This window comes from Anguilla anguilla, chromosome 13 (assembly GCF_013347855.1).
Source record: "Anguilla anguilla isolate fAngAng1 chromosome 13, fAngAng1.pri, whole genome shotgun sequence".
Taxonomy (NCBI): Eukaryota; Metazoa; Chordata; class Actinopteri; order Anguilliformes; family Anguillidae; genus Anguilla; species Anguilla anguilla.
The window spans coordinates 35,771,842-35,794,338 of NC_049213.1; the positions used below are offsets into that span (position 1 = coordinate 35,771,842).

Genomic DNA, 22,497 nt, shown 5'->3' on the forward strand with positions numbered 1-22,497 from the left:
GCAGAAGGGGAAACCAGCAGTGCTGGTCCTAATAATGCCGTCTCCTTGTCTAAATTAAACATACTGCCTCCTGGATGTCTGCCTACCAACTTTCCTTCGTCATTTGCATTCATTCGCTGGTTTGCATACAATTCAGTTAAAATAGAAAATGGTGTGAATTTTCAAAGGCTCATCAGGATTAGACAGTGTATGAATGACAGCCAGCAAGTGAATGTATAGATGGCATAGTTTATACTGGATCTTTGGCAATTTTTTTTTTAAGTGTAGAGAACACAGTAGAATAGCAAACGCTTCTCTTTATCGGTGTGGAGTGGATACACATATACGCTGTGCATATAGCACACTGGAAGATAGCAATCGTATCTCATCAACGTGCAGTGAATACACAGTGGTGTGTAGAGCAGAGTCAGCGTTCAGTAGACACACAGTGGTGTGTAGAGCAGAGGCAGTGTTCAGTAGACACACAGTGCTGTGCATATAGCACACTGGAAGATAGCAATCGTGTCTCATCATCATGCAGTGAATGCACAGTGTTGTGTAGAGCAGGGGCAGCGTTCAGTAGACACGCAGTGGTGTGCAGTTGCCGCGTTGGTGACGGCCCGGGGCAGCGTTACCTGGGAACGTGGTTGATGAGCGGCTGGGCTCTGTACTGTGGGAACAGGTATGACCTGAACTCCTCATTGGCTGCGATCCCAGGCCAGGTCTCCTCTGTCGGCGTGCCTGGGAAGAGAAAGTAGGTCGGAGGCTTTTCAGTGGGGGCTGCTTTTGAAATACTGATAAAGGGGGGGAGGGGGGGGAGGGAGGGAGGAGAGGCTGTAGATAATGGACTTTAATGCTGTACTGAACTGTGAGCTGACTTGGGAAAATTATACATAGTAGATGTACATTGCCCTCTCCTCCATGAAGAATGGATGTAAAAAAAAATAATTGTTAAGAGAGAGAGAGAATGCACTGGAGCATGCTTTAGGGAAGGTATTTCAGGCAGGGAGAGAGAGAAAAACCTTGCATAAGCATCACAGACTAGTGAACACGTTTGGGTCGCACTGTGTACGATATTTAGCGAGGTAAACGCGGCAGGGTGCACACAGAGGAGTGAGAATGTGTACGTGCGAAAAGCGGTGCTGGGGCGAGAGCTCGGGCCCCTGCCAATCTTTAGGGGCGCTGCTGGCGAGGTAGGCGAGCGCAGAAACGGTCACAGGAGAGAGAGAGAGAGAGAGAGAGAGTGAGAGAGAGAGGGAGAGAGAGAGTGTGAGTGAATGAGAGAAAGAGCGAGGGAGAGAGAGAGTGTGTGCGAGAGAGAGAGAGTGTGAGCGAGTGTGTGTGAATGAGAGAGCGAGCGAGAGAGAGTGTGTGAGAGAGAGCGAGGGAGAGACAGAGTGTGTGAGAGTGAGAGAGAGTGTGAGCGAGAGAGAGTGTGTGAGAGAGAGAGCGAGCGAGGGAGAGAGTGAGAGACAGTGTGAGAGTGAGAGAGAGTGTGTGAGAGAGAGAGAGAGTGTGTGAGAGAGAGAGAGAGCGAGGGAGAGAGTGAGAGAGAGTGAGCGAGTGTGAGAGAGAGAAAGAGATAGCGAGAGAGAGAGTGTGTGAGAGAGAGACAGAGTGTGTGAGAGTGAGTGAGGGAGAGAGAGTGTGAAAGAGAGAGTGTGAGAGAGTGAGAGGGGGAGGGGGAGAGAGAGAGAGAGTGAGAGTGAAAGAGAGAGGGGGAGAGAGAGAGAGTGTGAGAGAGTGAGAGTGAGAGGGGGAGGGGGAGAGAGAGTGTGAGAGGGGGAGAGGGGGAGAGAGAGTGTGAGAGAGTGAGAGGGGGAGAGAGAGAGAGCGCTCGTGCCGTGGTTGCAGTGCTTCTGGGCTGAAACGGACCGTGCCCAGCTAACGGCTAGGTAGCAGCTGGGTGTGCTGGGCACTGCTACCGCTGCGGCGGCTCCCGGCTCCCCTCTGGCCCTGCTGACGCCAGACAGCCGAGTGAATGAAGATTCCCCACTGAAGTGCGATGGCGGTGCTGGAGGTTACCCAGAAGGCACCAGGGTTTCGGAGTCATCGGGAGCCAAAGTGAGAAACTCCGGAAAGACTATCGTTTGGAATTTAATTAGCCGTCAGCTCTTCCTGTGCTTCCTGACAGAAAGCTGGCTTATAATTAGACCGTTGTGCAGTTTTGTCTCTCTTAAGACCATCAAAGTTTGTTGAATGTTAAATATTCCCTATTTGCAGAAGATTTTTTTTTCTCGTAAACATTCTATAATTATTTCATTTTCCCCACATTTTCTGTCAGAGAGAGAGAGAGAGAGAGGCAACACAGACCAAGCAGGTCTGCAGTTTGTGCAAATTAGTTTGTTTTTCTCTGAGTGTATATTCACATAAGGTACTGTGTTCAGCCAGGGCTAAATCCAGCAGGGAAGCCTACAGCCTGAACACAGTAAACAATACAGGAAACATGTTGGCCTGTTGGAGGGGAACCAGGGCATGGGGCAGCAGTGAGGCACAACGGTTAGGGAACTCGTCTTGCAACTCGTAGGTTGTGGGTTCGATTGCCAGTCGGGGTTGACCCGTTGTACCAGGCACCTGAGCTGGGTACGTTGGGTCCATTGCGTCCCTAAACATCCCATGGTATGAATGGATTGTGTGTCAAAGAACATAATCCGTGTGTCTCGCTCTCACTTAGAGTATTTGCTGCTTGCCTAGTACATAAAAAAGCGCAAATGGAAAAGCATTCAGAAATCATTCAGAAATGACAGAACCAGATTGGAAGCTCCCTAAATTTACGCTGCTCTGCCCTATTTATGTCAGTTAAGAAGTTCTCAGTGGAAATGTGGAATACCCTTCCTGAAAATATAAGAAGTGCAAAGTCACTATTTTAAAGTCAATTTTATAAAATGCACTCTTTGCTCTCAGATGTATGAAACTTTTTACCATTTTACCTAGCTCTAATCATCTATTTGTGGCTCGATTGTTCCTTTTCTTACTGTTTGTTTTTTTTAAATGTGTTTTTATTTATCCCTTGGTATTTTCTGGAAAATACTTTAAGAATCATATATGAAAGGTGCTGTATTATCATATATATTATTATGTCCACACATGTACATTTCTCGCTATACTACATAATTAAAAAACAACCTCAGAGAGAGACATGGTTTATTGGATCAGTTTTATTAATTTTTATGAGGAAATTTGACTGAGGTGCTTCATGGGAAACTCTGGTCTCCAACTGCCATATTTCTCTACCATCCAAGATACAGGTCAAATATGAAACTAGGACGACTATTTTAGCTTGATGGTGAAGTTTGTCCGAGATACACCCTTGACAACAGTCGGTAATGACTGGTGGTTTTTTAGAACCTAACAAAGTATATCTAGAACGCCACAGAAAATCTGTTAGATTTCTTTTGCAGGTTGCAAAGGAACGGGCCGCACATTGTTGAGTAGACACTGCCTCTCTCTGCCTACTCCGATGTAATCTGCGAACAGTTTTTGAGTGTTTTTTTTTTTTTTTTTGTGTGAACGTTGATTCTTGGCTGCAGCCCCATTGCTGAGCGTGATTGATGTGCTGTCACAGACGAGTCTTACCCATGAGTCGAAAGATGAGGTGTAGCTCCTCTTTCACCGTGGATCCTGGGAAGAGTGGCCGGCCGGTCGCCATCTCAAACAGGATGCAGCCCACGCCCCTTGAAGTCAAGGCCAAGAAAGAGGCTTTCGGTTAGTGTTCAGGAAGCAGGCCGCAAACATTACATTACATTGCATTACAGGCATTTAGCAGATGCTCTTATCCAGAGCGACTTACACAACTTTTACATAGCATTTTTACATTGTATCCATTTATACAGCTGGATATATACTGAAGCAATTTCGGTTAAGTACCTTGCTCAATGGTACAACGGCAGTGTCCTTACCCGGGAATCGAACCTACGACCTTTCGGCAACAAGCCCAGTTCCTTACCCACTGTGCTACACTGCAAACGCACTGATCTTCAGGATTTGGCTATTCTGTTTCGTGACAAGCGCTCCCTCACACCGGTTTGAGACGCGGTGACTATAAAGACAAGAAACCTCGGGGATTACCAGAAACGCGGAAAGGTGTCTCTGTCGTGAAGACCGCGCGGTCGCAGTAAGGCCTTCAAAAAAAAAAAAACAAAAAAAAAAAAAAAAAAACTAGGCAAGTTCCTCAAGAACTTGTTTTAATTAGACCTGCGGTGAATCTCTGAGCACCATGATTGAGGGTCTTCTGTCAGGCCAGAAGGATAATGACGGCGGTGATTAAAGTTAGTCTTTGGCACAAGAAAGGCATTGGCTCATATTAATGGCGCACTCTGCATGACGAATGGGTCGAGCAGTTGAAGGTACGTGCCGGAGTGAAGTCTTATTTTAGTCCCGGCCAAATAGGTCATTTCCTGAAACTGAACCATTCCTGCAGGTATAGCTGTCTGACAGACAAGGGAGGGATGTGAGTGATAGTAAGTCTGAACCACCGCTCTGCAATACATTACCTCTGACATAACACACACACACGTGCACACACACACACACACACACACACGTGCGTGCACTCACACACACACGCACGCACACACGCGTGCACTCACACACACATGCGCGAATTCATACGCACACACACGCACACACGTGTGCACTCACTCGCACTCGCACGCACTCACACTCACATACACTCACACACACGCACACACATACACTCACACACACACACACAAACACGCACATGCATAGAGGGACAGAGATCGGATCGGTCCATTTTTGACAAAGAAAAGCCATTTTTGCGTGATTAAAAAGTTGTCTCACTTGTTTCAAAACACTTAAATGGTTCCAAAAGAAAATTCTGGATAAGCGTTTACAGTGCTCCCGTTTGGAGGCTGTTAATTGGGAGATTAATCGGGGGCAGCTTTGCGCGACTCTGCTGCAGGTAAATATTAAAAAGCCTCCATCCATGAAATCGGCTTCGCCGGTCGTCTCCCGTCTCCTGTAAAAGAGGAACGACGCCGCCCAGATTTAACTGTGGTGCAGAGGCAACACGCCACTGCAGCTGTTGTATTTTTGCAAGCTCACTGTGTTTTCAGTAATGTAGCATTATGTAGGAGGGAGGGAGGGAGGGAGGGAGGGAGGGAGGGGCATTACTGTGCAGAGCCCATCCAGGCCGAGCTGTTGGGGTGGAGTATTTTTTGAGTGTAAAAATGTGGGCGATTCCACGGACGGGACCCTTTCAATAAGATGAACCGAAATAACTTTGGACCGCGCCCAGTGCCCAGTCACGTCCTGCTTTCTCGGCAAAAGGAACAAAGCTTTAGCGAACCTTGGGCGAAGTTGGCGGTGTGTCTGATTACGCGGAACCCGTACAATAGAGAAACCTCACTGCAAAGCGCCCGTTTGTTTATTGACTTGTTTGAGAGTGCGGTATAATAGCTGACCTAAAAAAAAAAAAGACACACAAAAGGATACACACATACTGCTGAGAATTAAAAAAAAAAAAAAAAAAAACATTTTTTCTTGGGTTTACAAGCCTGCAGGTCTGGAGTATTGTGTAGAGCAGAGAGGTACATGGGAGTGGTACTCTATATGTTTCTGTGGGCGTTGACGAGAGTCCTGTGGGTGGGGCCTTTGAGTATTTCTGGTACTACTCAACGCATGTCTACGGTCAGAGGGGGAAAATTCAGGTTCAGAAAGTAAAAATCCATCCGAGTATTTTGTTCCAATCACCTGGATTTGCTAATTAGCACACTTTTTCGGCCAGGAGGTACGGCTGATTAGTGAAATCAGCTAGCTGAATTAACGGGTGGAAGAAACACATGCCAGGACTTTTACTTTCTGACCCCTGGACTTTCCACCTCTGTATGGTTGTTGAGTACTGTGTGGATGTTGAGTAATGCTGGCTGTACTAACCACGTGTCTATGGGGGTTGAGTACTCTGGAGCCTTTGGGTAATGCTGGCTGTACTCACCACATGTCTATGGGGGTTGAGTACTCTGGAGCCTTTGGGTAATGCTGGGTGTACTCACCACGTGTCTATGGGGTTGAGTACTCTGGAGCCTTTGGGTAATGCTGGCTGTACTCACCACATGTCTATGGGGTTGACTACTCTGGAGCCTTTGGGTAATGCTGGCTGTACTCACCACATGTCTATGGGGGTTGAGTACTCTGTGGATCCCAGTAGTACGTCTGGTGGGCGGTACCATAGTGTCACCACCTCGTTTGAGTAGGTCTTGGTAGGAACCGATTTAGCCCGGGCCAAGCCTAAAAGAAACAGAGTAGATTTTTTTTTTTTTTTTTTTTTTACAGTATAATGTCTTTGCCTGTCTTCTTCTTTTTGAGATGGACAGATGAAAGGGGAATTGCTTTAAAAAAAAGAAAAGATTTCTCGGTGCATGTCACAACAGTTTTGACAGGCTGCAAAACTTTCATTCATTTCTGATCGGTGACATGTGCCACATCCAAGCGTACACTTCACATCCTTCTATAAATATTTTCATTGTCAAAGTGAAGGGATTCATATTTCTTGCATTCATATTTCTCATGAACCTCATCGGTGGACAGTTAGTCAGACTGGCTTTGTGCAAAGTCAAAGACAAAAGTATAAGGACATGCAAAAAAGCAGGCTTTTGTGCTATAAACTTGAAATGGCAGGTGAAAGAAAGCCTTTCGCTCGACGATGTCGGTCATTATCTGTACCCGCTTATGCTCAGGATAAGCGGGTATAAATAATGGATGGATGGATGGATGTCGGTCATTCTCACCAAAGTCTGCCAGCTTTAGTTCCCCTTTGTCGTTAATGAGCAGGTTCTGTGGCTTCAGATCTCGGTGGAGAATCTTCCTCTTGTGGCAGTAGGCCAGCCCACGCAGGAGTTGGAACATAAATATCTGCAGTAAAAGGAAAGAACGGAGAGAGGGGAGAACATTTCTGCATTGCATTTTTTTTCTCTCCAAATGATAAAATCGCACAGGCATACATCTATGCATTCGTGGCTATTTATGAACATGTCCAGCTCACTGTGTATGTATATTTTGTGACTGTGTTCCTCTGTCATCTTTTGGAAATCCATCGTGTCTACATCATACAGTGTGGACACGCCTCCGTAGGGAAGGCTGTTAGATGATTGTGGGGAAGAATCGCTCAAGTATCTTTTAAAGGCTACTGGAACACTGTGTTCCAGGACTAGGTACTATAGCATCTTGAGGAATGAAAAAAGTACTGTATCTTCATTGTCTTCTCTTTTCGTGGTCAAAATTCAGCCCAAAATGTTTTAAGTATTTTGCAACGAGGAAGAGGGTCATTATTTTTCAGTCGGGGAGCGCTTGTTTCTCTCGCAAGAGATGTCCGTGACTCTCCAATTACGTTCCCGGCGAAGGAAATCACGACTCCAGGGAAATGTGCTTTCTGCTTGTAACCGTGGAAACCATCACCTTAATGGCTGACAGAGGAGTGACAAAGCGGTTTGTCAAGCTCCTGACATAATCCGTCACTCAATCCTGGTGGATTCACGCTTCCTTCGGTGTTCGTTATACGGATCTTAGGTGCTTTTGAAATGCAGCTTACACAAGAGCAGACCGAAACGAGTCAAAGGAGAAAGTAAAATGCTCGGCTGTGGCACGGCAGCATTTGAATTCTGAGGGCTTTGAATTTTCAAAAGTCTCAGTGTGTAAAGAGTAGAGTATTTAGGGTAATGGAGTATTTCCTGTGATGTTTTGAACAGAATGAGCCGTAGTTAATGTTGTCAATGTTGTTTGTGTAAAAATCCAAATAGATTTCTAAATAAATGACAGATGCGATGTGACAGGATGTACCCTGTTAATGTACGAGGTGGCAGTGTAGTGGGTAAGGAACTGGTCATGTAACCTAAAGGTTAGGTAACCTCACAGATTCAATTCCCGGGCAGGACATTGCCGTTGTGCCCTTGAGCAAGGTGCTTAACCTGCATTGCCTGAGTACATATCCAGCTGTATAAATGGATGCAATGTAAATGCTATGCAAAAGATGTGTAAGTCGTTCTGGATTAGAGCGTCTGCCAAATGCCTGTAATGTAATGTAATTTACTGGTTGTGTTGAGCCAGTGTAAAGCCAGTATTTAGGATTGGAAGGGTGTCGCTGGGCTTTGGGTTCAGGTGTACCTGAAAGGTGTTGTGTGGTTCTTGCCGTCAGAGGTTTTCTTAACCTCTAGTCTTAAATGTGGACCGCCTATCAGCATACGGACGGCCTTTTAGCCTGACGGCATGCAGTACAGGTCCACAGGTTTCTGTTCTGTATTCCAAATTAAGTTCAGTTCGAGCTTAAGCTGGGATGCACCTGTCCAGGTGTCAGCCAGGTGGTCAAAAGGTGTCTAAAGGCTTTAGGACTGTGGGACTGCCTGACCAGGAGTGGACAGCACTGCCTTCTGTTCTGTTTCGTAATTGGATAACAGTGAAGGTTTCTACCCCATTCTGTTTTGTGACTGGATAACAGAAAAGGTTTCTATGTCCTGCACTGTTCTTTTCCCTGATTGGATAACAATGTGTGTTTACGTGGCCTACTCTGTTCTGTTTCCTAATTGGACAGCAGTGCAGGTTTATATGCCCTGCTCTGTTCTGTGCCCTGATTGGATCGCAGTAAAGGTTTCTACCCCATTCTGTTTCCTGACTGGATAACAGCGAATGTTTATATGACCTGTTTTGTTCCGTTCCCCGATTGGATAGCAGTAAAAGTTTCTACCCTGTTCTGTTCCCTGATTGGTTACAGGAGTCTCACTGACCTTGACATTGTACATGCTCATCAGATTCCCACAGCTGTCCAGGTACTGTTTCAAGTCGCTGTCCTGTTGATGAGAGCAAGAGAGAGAGAGAGAGAGAGAGAGAGAGGGAGTGAGAGAGAAAGAGAGAGAGAGCATCTGTGACTGAAGGCTAGCAACTCTGCCATCTACAAACAAAGGGAGGGAGAAGAGTGTGACAGTCAAACCTAATTAGCTTTCTGGAATTGGTTTAGCCCGCGGTGTTTGAGTCGGGGTTTGGGAATAACTTCGCTGCCCTCATAACCGAGGAGAAATATCAATACCCCTCTCTGCTCCGCCTCTCGCAGGGACCAGGGCAACGAGCAACGGATCCGAGATCGTTACGCGTCCCAGGGAGGAGGCTAATGGACAGACAGCGCCGCCGTGTCATTTCTGCAAATGGCTGGGCGGGGAGGATTTCTCATTAGGGCCTCATCCAATCAGCCCTGCCGACTGTATGCAGACGCACAGCGCTACACTGATCCCTCCCGTTGAGCCCCTAGATTTCTGTCTTCCATCCATCCATCTATTTTCTAAACTGATTATTCCGGGCGTTGGGGGGTGTGTTGTGCTGGGCTGGGCCAGAGGCAGGAATACACACTCTAATCCACCGCAGGGCACACACACCATTCACTCACACACTCATTCCTACGGGCAATTTAGACTCTCCGAGCAGCCTACAGCCTGTCTCTGGACTGTGGGAGGAAACCGGAGTAACAGGCGGAAACCCACGTGGACGGGGGTAAAACATGCAAACTCCACAAAGAAAAGTGCCCTCAGTCAGGATTTGAACGCAGCATCGTCTGGCTGTGAGTCCACAGTGCTACCCACTGCACCCCTGTGGCACCTGTTCTGTATTCCCTCCCCCCCCCCCCCCCCATTTCATGAAATAAGAATACCAGTAAAAAAAAAAAAAAAAAAGATTTAAAAAAAGCTCCGTGCTTCCTTACCAGATATTCGAAGACGAGAGTGAGGGAGCGATCGGTGTGGATGATGTCATGCAGGGTAACAATGTTGGCATGCTTCAGGTTTTTTAGCAGCGATACTGGAGAGAGAGAGAAAGAGAGACCGAAAGAGAGAGAGAAAGGGAGTGAGAGAGAGAGAGAGAGAGAGAAAGAGAAAAAGAAAAAGAGGGAAAGGGAGAGAGAAGTAGAAGGGGGGGAGAGAAAGAGAAAGATGTTTAAGTTGCAGATGGTAGTCCCTGGCCTCGTGTCAGCAGTGATAAGCCTCCTCAGTCCTGCTAACTGACTGAAGAACGAGCCATTTTTCATTCAACGCAGTCAAAAAAAAAAAGTATTTTTTCTTTCTGTCTGGGGGGACCAAAAGGAGCCCTGCTGCTTTGCCCTGTCTCCCACTAGGGGGCAGCATGACTGCACGTCGCTCTGTGTGACACTGTCCAAACGACACGAGCCGTCGGGACCGTTCCACGGGCCCCTTTTTTGTTTTTGGGAAAATGGGGGGGGGGCGAGGCAGGTGGGGGAGGAGCGGTACCTTCCCGAATGGCGGTGCAGGGCGCCCCTTCCTCGTGCTCCAGCCGAATCTCCTTCAGCGCCACCAGGTTCTCCGTCAGCTTGCTGCGCCCTTTGAACACGGTGGCGTAGGTTCCCTAGCGCCCGAGGGAGAGAGAGGGGGACGGGCTGACGTGTGACGACTGTTTCAGAAACATAACTTTTGTTTTATTTTTATTAAAAGGGACTACAGGGTGCAGTTGAAGCGTTATGAAGGACTTGAAGGCAGATTTGTATGAATCAGAGAAAACTGAGAAAAAAGTACCTAGAGCAAAGGTGCACTTTCTTTTATTTTGTTTTGTTCAGGCATTGGTTTCAAATAATCTCCTCACTGTGTTCCAATTCTAAGCACATAATGCAGTCAGTCCTACAAAGGTATGTTTTTTTTACAACCCTCTATTCATCAATACATCTGAATATGAATATTCAACTGTATATTTACAGAATGTACGTTTGTATGGAGGGGGTGTGGGGGGGGAGAATCGGCCGTATGGCTAATTAGCTTTATCAGTCAGTTGTCATCCCACTGCTCCTGGACACAGAATCTGTGACCTCCCGCGGGGTTTCCAATCCCAACTGTTCACTCCATCTGCCCGCTGGAATCTGTCGGATGTTCACAGGGCACAGGCTGCACTGTGACTGTTTCAGGGGTGCGTTCACAGGGCACAGGCTGCACTGTGACTGTTTCAGGGGTGCGTTCACAGAGCACAGGCTGCACTGTGACTGTTTCAGGGATGCGTTCACAGCACAGGCTGCACTGTGACTGTTTCAGGGATGCGTTCACAGGGCACAGGCTGCACTGTGACTGTTTCAGGGATGCGTTCACAGAGCACAGGCTGCACTGTGACTGTTTCAGGGATGCGTTCACAGAGCACAGGCTGCACTGTGACTGTTTCAGGGATGCGTTCACAGAGCACAGGCTGCACTGTGACTGTTTCAGGGATGCGTTCACAGAGCACAGGCTGCACTGTGACTGTTTCAGGGATGCGTTCACAGAGCACAGGCTGCACTGTGACTGTTTCAGGGATGCGTTCACAGAGCACAGGCTGCACTGTGACTGTTTCAGGGGTGTGTTGACAGAGCACAGGCTGCACTGTGGTTGTTTCAGGGGTGTGTTGACAGAGCACAGGCTTCACTGTGACTGTTTCAGGGGAGTGTTCACAGAGCACAGGCTGCACTGTGGCTGTTTCAGGGATGCGTTCACAGAGCACAGGCTGCACTGTGACTGTTTCAGGGGAGCGTTCACAGAGCACAGGCTGCACTGTGGCTTGTTTCAGGGACGGGCCTGACCTGCTTAAACCTGAACAGGATAGAGACATCCAGTTGTCCTGTGGACGTGTATTACACGCCATACAGTACAAGCGTGCATGGATGTGCCTGTGTGTGCATGTGTGTGCATGAGTGCATGTGTGTTCTTTTGATTAGAATTTATAATTATTCCTTTATAGAGTGATTTTTCCACATTATAAGGTTGGCTGCAGTTAGGAAAACCAGTAGCTTCCAATGATATTGTTAGTATATATACTAAAAACTAAAAAACAAAGACAAGCCCCATAGTTTGGTTTTGGACATATAATTAATTTATGAAAGTTAGATGGAAACAGTGCATTTTCTCTGGATTTCTGGATAATAAAGCTGCACTTACCTCCCCCAGTTTGCCTAATTTCACATAGGTCTCCAGCTTCCCAAAGCCAATATCAGACTACAGAAAGAGAGACAAAAAAATCAACATGCAACAGAGCACTGTGGGTAGAAAATGAAGTCATAGATCATTCAAATGTACTGCCTGCATAATCAGGGGCCAGAATAATGCACTGTGTGCAATTTAACCATCATTAAGTGAGTAGAATAGATGTCCAACCACTTCAGAAAAGGCTTTCCAGTTTGTCAAAAGGGTTGTGCTCTACAATACGTGAGCCCTTCTAAGCACACGCGAGCTGTGTTCAGCACTGCAGAATGAAAGGGATTATGAAAGGAAATGGATGGGATGATCATTTCTCTCTGGCTAGGCAAACCCTTCGTGGTTCATTATTATGAACAGCTTTATTAAATGGACTAAAAAAATATCGGTGACAACGTGCAAATACATTTATTGTAAACCATTTCAGCGACTCCGCAGGCCCACAGACAAACGATTTCTGTTTTCAGTCAAATCATGAAATCTAAGCAATTTCATAAGCCGTTTTCTCATTTGTAATTCATTTAATCTTCATTCATTTAACATGATGAGTCACACAGACAAGAAAAGGCTGTAATACCCGGTGTTTTTCACAGATTTAAAAAAAAAAATTCTTTCTCAAGCTTTTTCAAGATGTCACCTGGAAACACTTCCTGAAGTATGTCATGCAAAAAAGAAAAAAAGAAAATAGAACGACCAAGAAAAAACCGCTATTGTGACCTACATGTCCTTGTGGGGAAAAAAATGATTGACTTAGTGTTTTCACTGCTTTGGTACTGTCGGCTTGCTCTGAAACAGGTGGCTGAATGACCTAGGCTGGAGCCAACCGCACTGGCAGCAGAGAGCGACGTCTCTCAACGAGACCAGAAAGTGAGCTTCAAAAACAAAGCCTGATCTTGACCTCTTGATCTGGAGGCAGAATATTGGGCAGCTTTTACATCTTTCATCTGAAAACTTCATATTACATTCAGATCTGGGTCAAATACCGTATTTGTTTTGGATTCAAATACTTGTTCTGTGCTCTGTTCATCTTGCCTGGTGTAATTGAGCCTGCCAATTATGACCAGAAGGTGGGGTTTGCACTTATGGTTGTCTGGAAGGAGTCACGTTTCAGATTACTTAAAGGGTAGTGTTCGTCTGCCTCCTGCAACTTAAGGTAAATACACGGGACATAAACATAGACATGCATATTTAAATAGACGGTCAGGCACGCCTTCAGCTAACCTACTATAAGCTTGTGAAGTCCCGGAAGTCGGCCTGTACTGCACGCGTTGAGGGCAAAACATTCGCGCTCCGATTAAAGTGAATGGGAAAATCAGCCTTTTGAAGGCAAAAATAGAACGTCCTTGATGGTACTTAGAAACTTGATTGATGACCGTTACATTTCATATGAAAAGCATATTGAAAATTATGCATTATGTAGTAAAATATGCACATTTTAATAAATATTTTCCCAAGACTTCTGGACCAAAATAACCATTGTTCCAGGAACTGCTGCACATACTTAAATTTATCATCACAAAAAATGGGCCGATGAGGTTTTCTTCGGTTGTGAGAACACCTTGGATTTCTGCATTGAATTAAATGGGCAGCAAGCGCTTTTTCCCTCAAGCATGCCCAGTAGAGGCTGTGTCCCTGTTACCTCCTAGGCTTCACCGGCTGGCCCCTCCTACCCTCTCCAGTTCCTATGTACACTCTACGGACATAAAACCCAGTTTCCTAACTTTGACCCCTGACCCCGCCCCCCCCCAAGAGCAGGAACTGACCAGGGAGGCACGTCGGGACATCCGGCTGAGGGGCTTGCCGGGCGGCGGGCTCTCCAGCTGCAGCTTCTTGAGAAACTCGGGCGGCAGGCGGATGTCCATCGGCAGGGACATGCGCTTGCTGACGTCCTGCGGCACAGACGCAAGAGAAAACGAAGCAGAGCGTCAGGCGAGCTGCATCCCACTCCATAGAGTGTACCATAGAGTTCAGTGATCCAGACCATAGAGCGTACCATAGAGTTCAGTGATCCACACCATAGAGTGTACCATAGAGTTCAGTGATCCAGACCGAGGACGGGAGGTTCACACAGGGTTCATCCCAACAACCGTCTGTTAAAGTGCCACTTAAAGTAGGCAAAAAAAAAAAAAAAACTAAGCGCTTTCTGTAGGCTTGGCTGTACCCCAAGTGCTCAGTATTAACGATTTAGCCTTCGTGTTCAGCTGTATTCATCACTTATAGCTCTGGGGTGTCCAGTCAAAGGGTCGATGTGGGTGCAGGGTTTTGTTTATCCCCAGAGACTCCCCAGTCTTCTTATCAAGGTCTTATTTGAAGACCATGATTAGATAATTAGTTGAATCGGGTGCAGCATAGCGCTGGGCTAAAAACGAAAAACCTGCACCCACACCGGCCCGTTTCGGACAAGATTGGCCACGCCTGCCTTAGCCTTTTGGGAGTAACCTCTTTTGCACGAGAGGCGAACCGTTTGTTTTCCTGAGAGGTGAAATTTAGCTTCAGAGGAGGCCACGGCGTTTGGGCGTCTGTGACATTGAGGCTCGGGTCTGTCTGGCACAGTGGCTGCACACAAAAAAAAAAGATGCCTTTTAAAACCGCATTATTGCCTACAGGAGCGAAATAACGATTGCGGGAGGCTTTTGAAGGAAGGCGCTGCGAACTTTTTAAAAGTGAAGGGTATTCGGCCCCGGACCGTCCCCCTGGAGACGGCAGCTGATGAATTCAGAGTTGACACAGAGCAGATAAGGGGGGGGGGGGAGTGGGGGGTGGGGGGGCGGGAGAGTGTATGAATCTGAGGTCTCTGTTCTGTATCATTAGAGGAACTCAAAGGGAGCCCGTCGACCATCGAGTTTGAGAATAGATTTATCATTCTTTGCTCCCCTAACGCAAGGTGAAGAAGCTGGCAGTTGAGGAGCTTATAATAGAAGCGCTATTGCTTTCTTTCACACGCGACCAGGCCGCAATTGGGTAGACTGAGATATTAGTGATGATGACTGTCACTGCGTGGAGTAACTGTGATTAATCTCTGCTGTTACCTCCGAGTGGACATTTTGTCTTTTTTTTTCTTTCTTTCTCCCCCCCTCCCCCCCCAATGCATGAAAGTCACCTTTCTGCAATCTGCAGTTTAAGTCAGAATGATGGAAGTTAAAAATAACAGCGAGTGTAAGCGTACAACGTGAAAACGGTGTGATTTGGTGTCGCAGAGCCACATGGATCGAATTCAGTCATAAAAATTGGAAAAGGTGAAGGGTAAAGACAGGTTGACTTACAGCGGAGTTCAGTCCATTTCTTTTTCCTCATAAAACTTAAATTAAATATAGTGCTGGAATCATCATCTGCATTGAGATCCTGTGACCTTTTCATATAAAAACTGCCCTCGCAGAAATGGAATATACTGAAACTGTCTTTAAAAAATTTAATGAAGATGTATTATCGAGGCTAATGAATCGGGTGCACTGTCATAAGCCCCGAGCTGCAGAGGTGGAAGAAGGGGAAGATGAAGAGTTGGACGAGGAAGAAGAGGAGGAGTAAGAGGAAAAAAGGAAAAAGAAAAGGATGAAGGTGAGGAAGAGAATGAGGAGGAAGAAGGGGAAGATGAGGAGGAGAAAGAAGAGGTGGACGAGGAAGAAGAGAAGGAGTAAGAGGAAGAAAAGGCAAAAGAAGAGGAGGAAGAAGAAAAGAAAGGAAAAGAGGAAGAAGGAGGTAGTAGACACAACAGCAGTGACATAAAAGTGGGGTTTAAATGCATGTGTCTCTCACCTCCATGGAGAAACGGCGGTGCTGGTTCCGGTTGTGGTACTGGAGCTGAGTGGGGGACTGGGCCCCCCCAGGTAGGGGGCCGTGCAGCCCCAGCCGGTCGGGCACCAGGCCTGTTGGGAGAACCAGAACAGCCGTTTGGGTCACTGAGTCCCCCTGGTCAATCCCTCAAAGTAGGGTACATCGGCGGTCAGTGCACGTCAACACAGTGTTAATGTGCAATGGTCATTTCCATAGCCGCAGGAGACTTCTTCACACTTTTCGTCCAGGACTTGGATCTTCGCTCACCCAAGAACATAGGCCCTCATAAGACAATTCCTTTTTTTTTTTTTTTTTTTATTTGTTCAGATCTGGGTGCAATGATGATCACAATTAATTTTTTTTTTTTTAAATTTTTTAATTTTTTTTACTGTTGCCCCCGGGGTCGCTCCAGGTCGTGAGTGTTGATAATATAATTACCCCTCTGTGATTGTTCTGACAAATAGCAATTACGGCATTCATTTCTCAATTACCACGGTGTCCGTTGCTTTTAATGGGACTGTGAGCACGCACGTCCCCCACGCTTTTTTCCACAGCTCAGGCGAACACATTTTTGGTACTCTCACAGCAAATTATCTGCGCAAATTAAACGTGCACTGAAACCACATCTGCAGTTTTGATCGTTAATAATACCTGACCCCCGGCCGGTTAAGATATGCCAGCTCCATTAGAACCCGTGCCAGCCACCGATCATTATCGGGTTTATTAGACGGTCTTAATTCTGGAAAAAAAAAGAAGAGAGAAAAAAATCTATCAGCGAGGCTTTTCTGCTTCAGCAGTTTGGAAGTGAGCTTGAGGGAGAAGCCAGGAGGCCTGTTAACACGGCAAGGGAAATAACTGCTAAAAGATTTGTGGCTCTCGAGTCTCAAACAACGGCAGCTTCCAATGTGAGTCTGCCTTTAACGGCACACTAGGATTCTTTTTATATTTCCCAACGACAATGTTTAGGGCAGGACATAGTTAGCCGGACATGTTTTCTTTAATTGTACCTGGGTGGAGTAGCATGCCATTTTAAATGAGCAAACCAGCTTCCCAGCTTGAACATTAGCCACACAGATTTTTAATTTTCGCAATGAATTCACGTGTGTGTGTGTGTGTGTGTGTGTGTTTACGCGATTGCGTGTAAGTGCATATGTCAGTGTGTGAAGGGAGACATTCGCGTGTCGAGAGCTCCCGGTGGCTCAGACGTTCTACATCGCCACCCGCAGCCCGATGGCCTTCATCTCCACGGGCCGCGTGTGATCACACGACCGGAGGCGCCGAGCCGGGGGGAGTGATGAGCAGATGGGCCCAGGTGTTTGATCTTAACTAGACCAGCGGCTCCTGCACAGCGCGGTCATGAAAGCTTTTTTTTTTTTTCCTTCTTCTTCTTCTTCTGATGTTTGAGGGAGCACAAAGCCCGACCCCGCGTGCGTCCCCCCCCTCCCCCCCCTCGCGCTCGACAGCTCGAGTCCCGTTTGAGAACAAGGGAACGAGAAATGCCACCTTATCCCTTCGAAACAGGCGCCATGGCGCGCGCGCGCACACATGGTGTCCAGTGGAGCCGTGACCTTCAGGAGCGGGCCCACCTGGGCTCCACATCAGAGGGGAAAGGGAGGAAGGAACAAACAGTGCTAACATGCTAATAGCACAGGACAGGGTAACATGCTAATAGCACAGGACAGGGTAACGTGCTAAGAGCACCGGGGAGGGTAACATGCTAACAGCACTGGGCAGGGTAATCTGCTAACAGCACCAGAGAGGGTAACGTGCTAACAGCACTGGGCTGGGTAACGTGCTAAACAGCACCGGGCTGGGTAACATGCTAACAGCTCCAGGCAGGGTAACATGCCAACAGCATCGATCAGGATAACGTGCTAACAGCACTGGGCTGGGTAACATGCTAACCGCATCGTGCAGGGCAGCATGCTAACAGCATCAGGCAGGGTAACGTGCTAACAGCACCGGGCTGGGTAACGTGCTAAACAGCACCGGGCTGGGTAACGTGCTAAACAGCACCGGGCTGGGTAACGTGCTAACCGCATCGTGCAGGGTAACGTGCTAACAGCACTGGGCTGGGTAACGTGCTAACAGCACCGGGCTGGGTAACGTGCTAAACAGCACCGGGCTGGGTAACGTGCTAAACAGCACCGGGCTGGGTAACGTGCTAAACAGCACCGGGCTGGGTAACGTGCTAAACAGCACCGGGCTGGGTAACGTGCTAACAGCACTGGGCTGGGTAACATGCTGGGTATTGGTTGGAGCACAGGTTGGCAACAAGGGCTGTGTGCATTTCCAACTTCCGGCCTTAATTACTTAATTGGCCCCAATATTTACGCCATTTTAGCTAAATTCCTTGATGAGCGCATGAATGACAGACAAAGACTGTGCTTGTGTCCCTATATGAAACGTTTTATATGTGATATAATCTTGGAGTTAATCAGTGTTGGAGTGTACAACTCATTTTAGCCAGGGCAATTGGTAGAAACGAACACACACCAGCCCCCTAGAACCAGAATTGCCCCCAGTTCCGTTGGAGGGTGGATGGAGGCGGAGGTGGGGGTTGGAGTGGGGGCTGGGGCAGGGTGCTGACAAGCGTGTGGATTCTGGAAACTTCCGACGCAATATGCAGTTACACAGCCTCTGTTTGTGATTTATTTGTAGTGATGTAATTAAATCCTTAATATTACGGAGTAATGCCTCCTACACTGGCCAGGTTTGTGTCACTCGTGAAAAGGCCTCAGCAGTAAAGTAGAGAGAAATTAAGTGGGAATGGATGCCTCTTTTGAGAGAGTAATGTAACCCCGCCCACGGTAACACTGAGCCTCAGCTGTTCCAGTTGAATTTGATTTTCACTGGTATTTATATTCTTAGCAACTTTAATCTACTTATCGTGAGTATTTACCACATATGCTACTCTCCTTAGCAACCGGCTCTGTATTGAAGATGTTCTTAAAAATACTTCTAGTGTAAATTTGTAAATCTATCAATGTAAGAATGGTGTCAGAGATATACACCTGCAGGAAGGTTACAGCTCCAGTAACCTGACCGTATTTCCACTGCGATCATGCTGCTGATGACGATGACGATGATGGTGGTCATGGCGATTATTGTTATTATTATGTTTTGTATGTAGAGCAATGGTCATAGGTATCGTGAAGCACAATGTGTGCATGTTAATCAGCGCTTTGTTGAAACGGTATTAATGCTGACAGTTGGCGTGTTGTCAATTGCTGACCAAACGCAAATCCCAATGGCAGAGTTAAGGAATGTCGTAAGACCATACCAGCACGGGATTGGTTAAAACGTGCCGTAGAGATTCTCATGCTTCCCGGTAAGAAAGATGTCCACAGATTGATGCAAGTGCGATGTCCGGAGCAGCTCGATTTTGATCAGGGATTCATCGTAGTGTCTCAAAATTTTTCGAACGGCGTGTGTGTGTGTTGGGACGGCACAAAGGAGCCGCGGGAAGTCGAGCGGCGGCTGCGACCTCATTTGACGAGCGACCCGGCGCAGTAGGGATTGCAGTTGCTTTATGAGAGCAGAGAGAAATAACAGCCCGCCCCGCGCTGACACGCTCGTCCGCGCGAGATGACCCGCGCGTGTTTTTTTTAAAGGCCACGGATGGCGCAGAGCTTAACCACGCATCCCCCACGCTGAGCCGCACCTGAACACGGCGTGTTTTTCTGAAGTGTGTCACAGCTTGAAAGCACCAGCCCCCCCCCCCCCCCCCCCCCCTTTCTCCCCCCCCCCCTTCCCCCCCACATCTAGGGCAAATGCAGGGAATGCCTGCGAGAGAGAGAATTCATTTCCGTGAAAACCCTGTCAACGCCACGAACAGCGCTCCGGTGGCTTCAAGGGGAAGGCGGTGTTGTCACGGGAACGTCGCGATCGCCGCCTTTTTTCCGAAATAACACGCCCTCCCTCGCTAGGGCTCGACCGCGACCGAGCCGACAATCCGGCTGCGTAGCATCAGGGTTACGAGCAGAGATTAAAAACGGAGATCGCACCGTTTTCCCCAACCCCCACCTTCCTTTGTTTTTTTTTTTTTTTTGCTTGTTTTTATTTGAAAAGGGATGAATAGGATCACACGTGCTTTTATGTTAATGGTCACGACACAGTCATGACCAATCTATCCCACTGATGAAAAGCTGCTGTATCTTCTCTCTCTCTCTTTTTCTCTCCTTTTCCACATAACAATGCAGATTCGACTCCCGCCCCCACCTTATTTGTATTCATGAGGGCATCCATGAATCCAGATGGAAATATAAATAACAAACAATGAGCAGTTCTTCCGGGGTGACATTTCATGTATTGATCAAGCGGCCAAAACCGGGCTTTGTTTTTGACGCTCACTTCCCGGTCTTGTTACACACTAGTGCCAGTGTCATTGGCTCCAGTATTGTCTTCCACCCACCCAGTTCAATGTACGTCAACGGTACCAACGTGATAAAAATACAGAGTCAATAATTTCAGAGCACTAGAACATGTCGCCACTATAGGTGTTTTTTTTTTTTCTTCGTCTAATGTCTCTGCATGTGTGGAGTTAAGTTCTCGTTTGGACAATATTGAAATATTTTAATTGGGGACAGTTTGCATCGCTCGAAAGGGCGGTATCTCACGCTCTTAGTAATGGCTCCAGACTGTTAATCAGACTGTGACCGGACGTGGCCCGGTCCTCATGACCATATAAGAGCCTCCCCTTTTCCCTACTGCACTGTCTCAGGCTCCAAAAACTGCACTTCCGCGGCTCAAAAACCTGATCTGTGTACCTACAATTTATCCTTTTTTTTTTCTTCTTCTTCTTTTGAATAAATATCAAGAAATGTTTGAAAGTGAATCCCAGGTAAAGAAATTCAGTTGAACATGCCAGGGAAACTAAAGGTTAAAGGTCAGGGTCCTTGCGATAAATGTCCAATCGCATGTGTGCTCTGTGTCGGTTGCCATTTTCTCACGGAGGCAGCTTTGAACCATCACCGGTCATATAAAATCTGAAGAGCTTGGGTAGAAGATAGCCAGAAGTAAAAAGAAGAGTAGCAGTACATTACATTACATTACATTACAGGCATTTAGCAGACGCTCTTATTCAGAGCGACGTACAACAAGTGCATTAGTTCAAGGTGCAGAAGTGCAAAAGAAACACACTAGAGTGAAGAAAGATCGTAGTGCCAGAAGTGACCACATAGATCAGGACTCCAACCCTGTAGAGTAACCTGTTCAGCAAATAGGTTACTCTATATATACTGTTATATATGTATATACCCACACATTGAGCAGCATGTGCCATTTAAAACATTTTTGGCTCCATTTTCAGTCTTAAATCTGGAATTTACCAAAATAAAATAACAATACAAAAATACATTCGCAGCCTTGACAGAATTCCCAGATACGATACAGCGGGGAAAAGCGGCTGGCGGAGGAAAGGGAAAGAGCAGATTTGGGATCAGCTCGTAACAAAAAGGATTAACAGAGGCAGCCTGGCGTGATACTGCTAGCACACAGATAAGAAACCCAACAAAAAGAAAATATCTTACTTTCCTAAAAATAAAAAAATAAAATAACACCCTGCTTTTTAAAAACGAAGCTATTTTTTGCAACGCAACACTGTGTTCTGATTCGGGAGGAAACAGTGCAGCCATTCTTCTTCACGGGAACGTGAGGCACAGACATTATCAGCGCGTTCGACACAATGGTGTTTGAGGAATGCGGTGTTCTTGGAACATTGTCAGCTGTTCCTTAATGCAGTCCCTAACACACTTCAAGGACAAAAAGTGCCACATCCTTACTGTGGCACAGTGCATGAATATATACACACATTTATTCACATTGGAATGTGTCAATCTAGAAAAAGTGAACTCAAAAAGTTAACAACAATTAATCGCCCTTTCTATTGAGTCTTTTCATATGATGCTGACCTGGTTGTTTTAGGATAGCGTGATAGCTTTTGTCTACTTTTACTTTAGACCAGTGCTAACTCACCCTGTTCCTGGAGATCTACCATCTTCTAGGTTCTCACTTCACAACTGTAATTTGGCACACCAGAGTCTACTAGTTAACAGCTCAAGAAGATCTCTGGCTATTGAACGAGGTGTGCGTTGTTAGGGTCGGAATAAAAACCGACAGGTTGGTAGATCTCCAGGAACTTGGTTGGTTAACACTGCTTTTCGACAAAACCACACCCTCTTGGGTTAATTTTCAAATATATTTTCCAAAAAAAAAAAAAACTTTAATTAATTACAATGTCTGAAACCATCTAAAGTTGTAAGGTAATCCATTAATCATTATTATGGAGCATCTCCATCTGTGCTATAATGAGTACTTGACCCTGGGCAAGCTGTTTCTAAAAGGCAGTCATCTTTTACAATTAGAAATATAACACTAATGCATGCTGTCACTTATATGGCGCATTGTATACTCGCACTGTAGATGTTTCTGTTGCAAAATAAAGCACTAATAAGGTTCTTGAAACATTCAGTAATTCTTGACAGTTGCTGGAGTGCTGTTGATGTACAGTAATCATCGCAAGGGAGCAGGTTGAAATTTATCATCAAATACTCTTTTCGAATGAGACGTTAAACCGTGGTCCTGACTCACAGTGGTTATTAAAGACCCCATGACACTTGTCGCAAAGTGTTGGGGGTTCCCTGGCGTCCTGGCTAAATTCCCAACCTGGCTCTCTCCACCTGCCTAATCACCCCCTGAATTAATTGGCTGAAAACTGTTCTCTCCCTCTGCATATTAGCTGATGTGTGGTGAGTGTTCTGGCGCAAAAATGGCTGCCGTGCATCACCCAGGTGGGTGCTACACA

The 22,497-nt window shown here is 46.6% G+C and overlaps 1 protein-coding gene across 2 annotated transcripts in view; it reads right to left on the bottom strand.

Moving 5' to 3' along the window:
* cdk18 (cyclin dependent kinase 18) overlaps nt 1–22,497 on the bottom strand; it is a 64,583-nt gene that overhangs the window by 8,570 nt on the left and 33,516 nt on the right. For both annotated transcript variants that reach the window (XM_035389197.1, XM_035389196.1), the window contains exons 3-12: nt 15,675–15,784; nt 13,685–13,810; nt 11,886–11,942; nt 10,224–10,338; nt 9,683–9,777; nt 8,718–8,780; nt 6,729–6,852; nt 6,108–6,228; nt 3,556–3,653; nt 615–720 (exon numbers count right to left, since the gene is read on the bottom strand). In XM_035389197.1, coding sequence (XP_035245088.1) covers nt 615–720; nt 3,556–3,653; nt 6,108–6,228; nt 6,729–6,852; nt 8,718–8,780; nt 9,683–9,777; nt 10,224–10,338; nt 11,886–11,942; nt 13,685–13,810; nt 15,675–15,784 — 1,015 coding nt within the window. The remainder of the gene's footprint in view (nt 1–614; nt 721–3,555; nt 3,654–6,107; nt 6,229–6,728; nt 6,853–8,717; nt 8,781–9,682; nt 9,778–10,223; nt 10,339–11,885; nt 11,943–13,684; nt 13,811–15,674; nt 15,785–22,497) is intronic.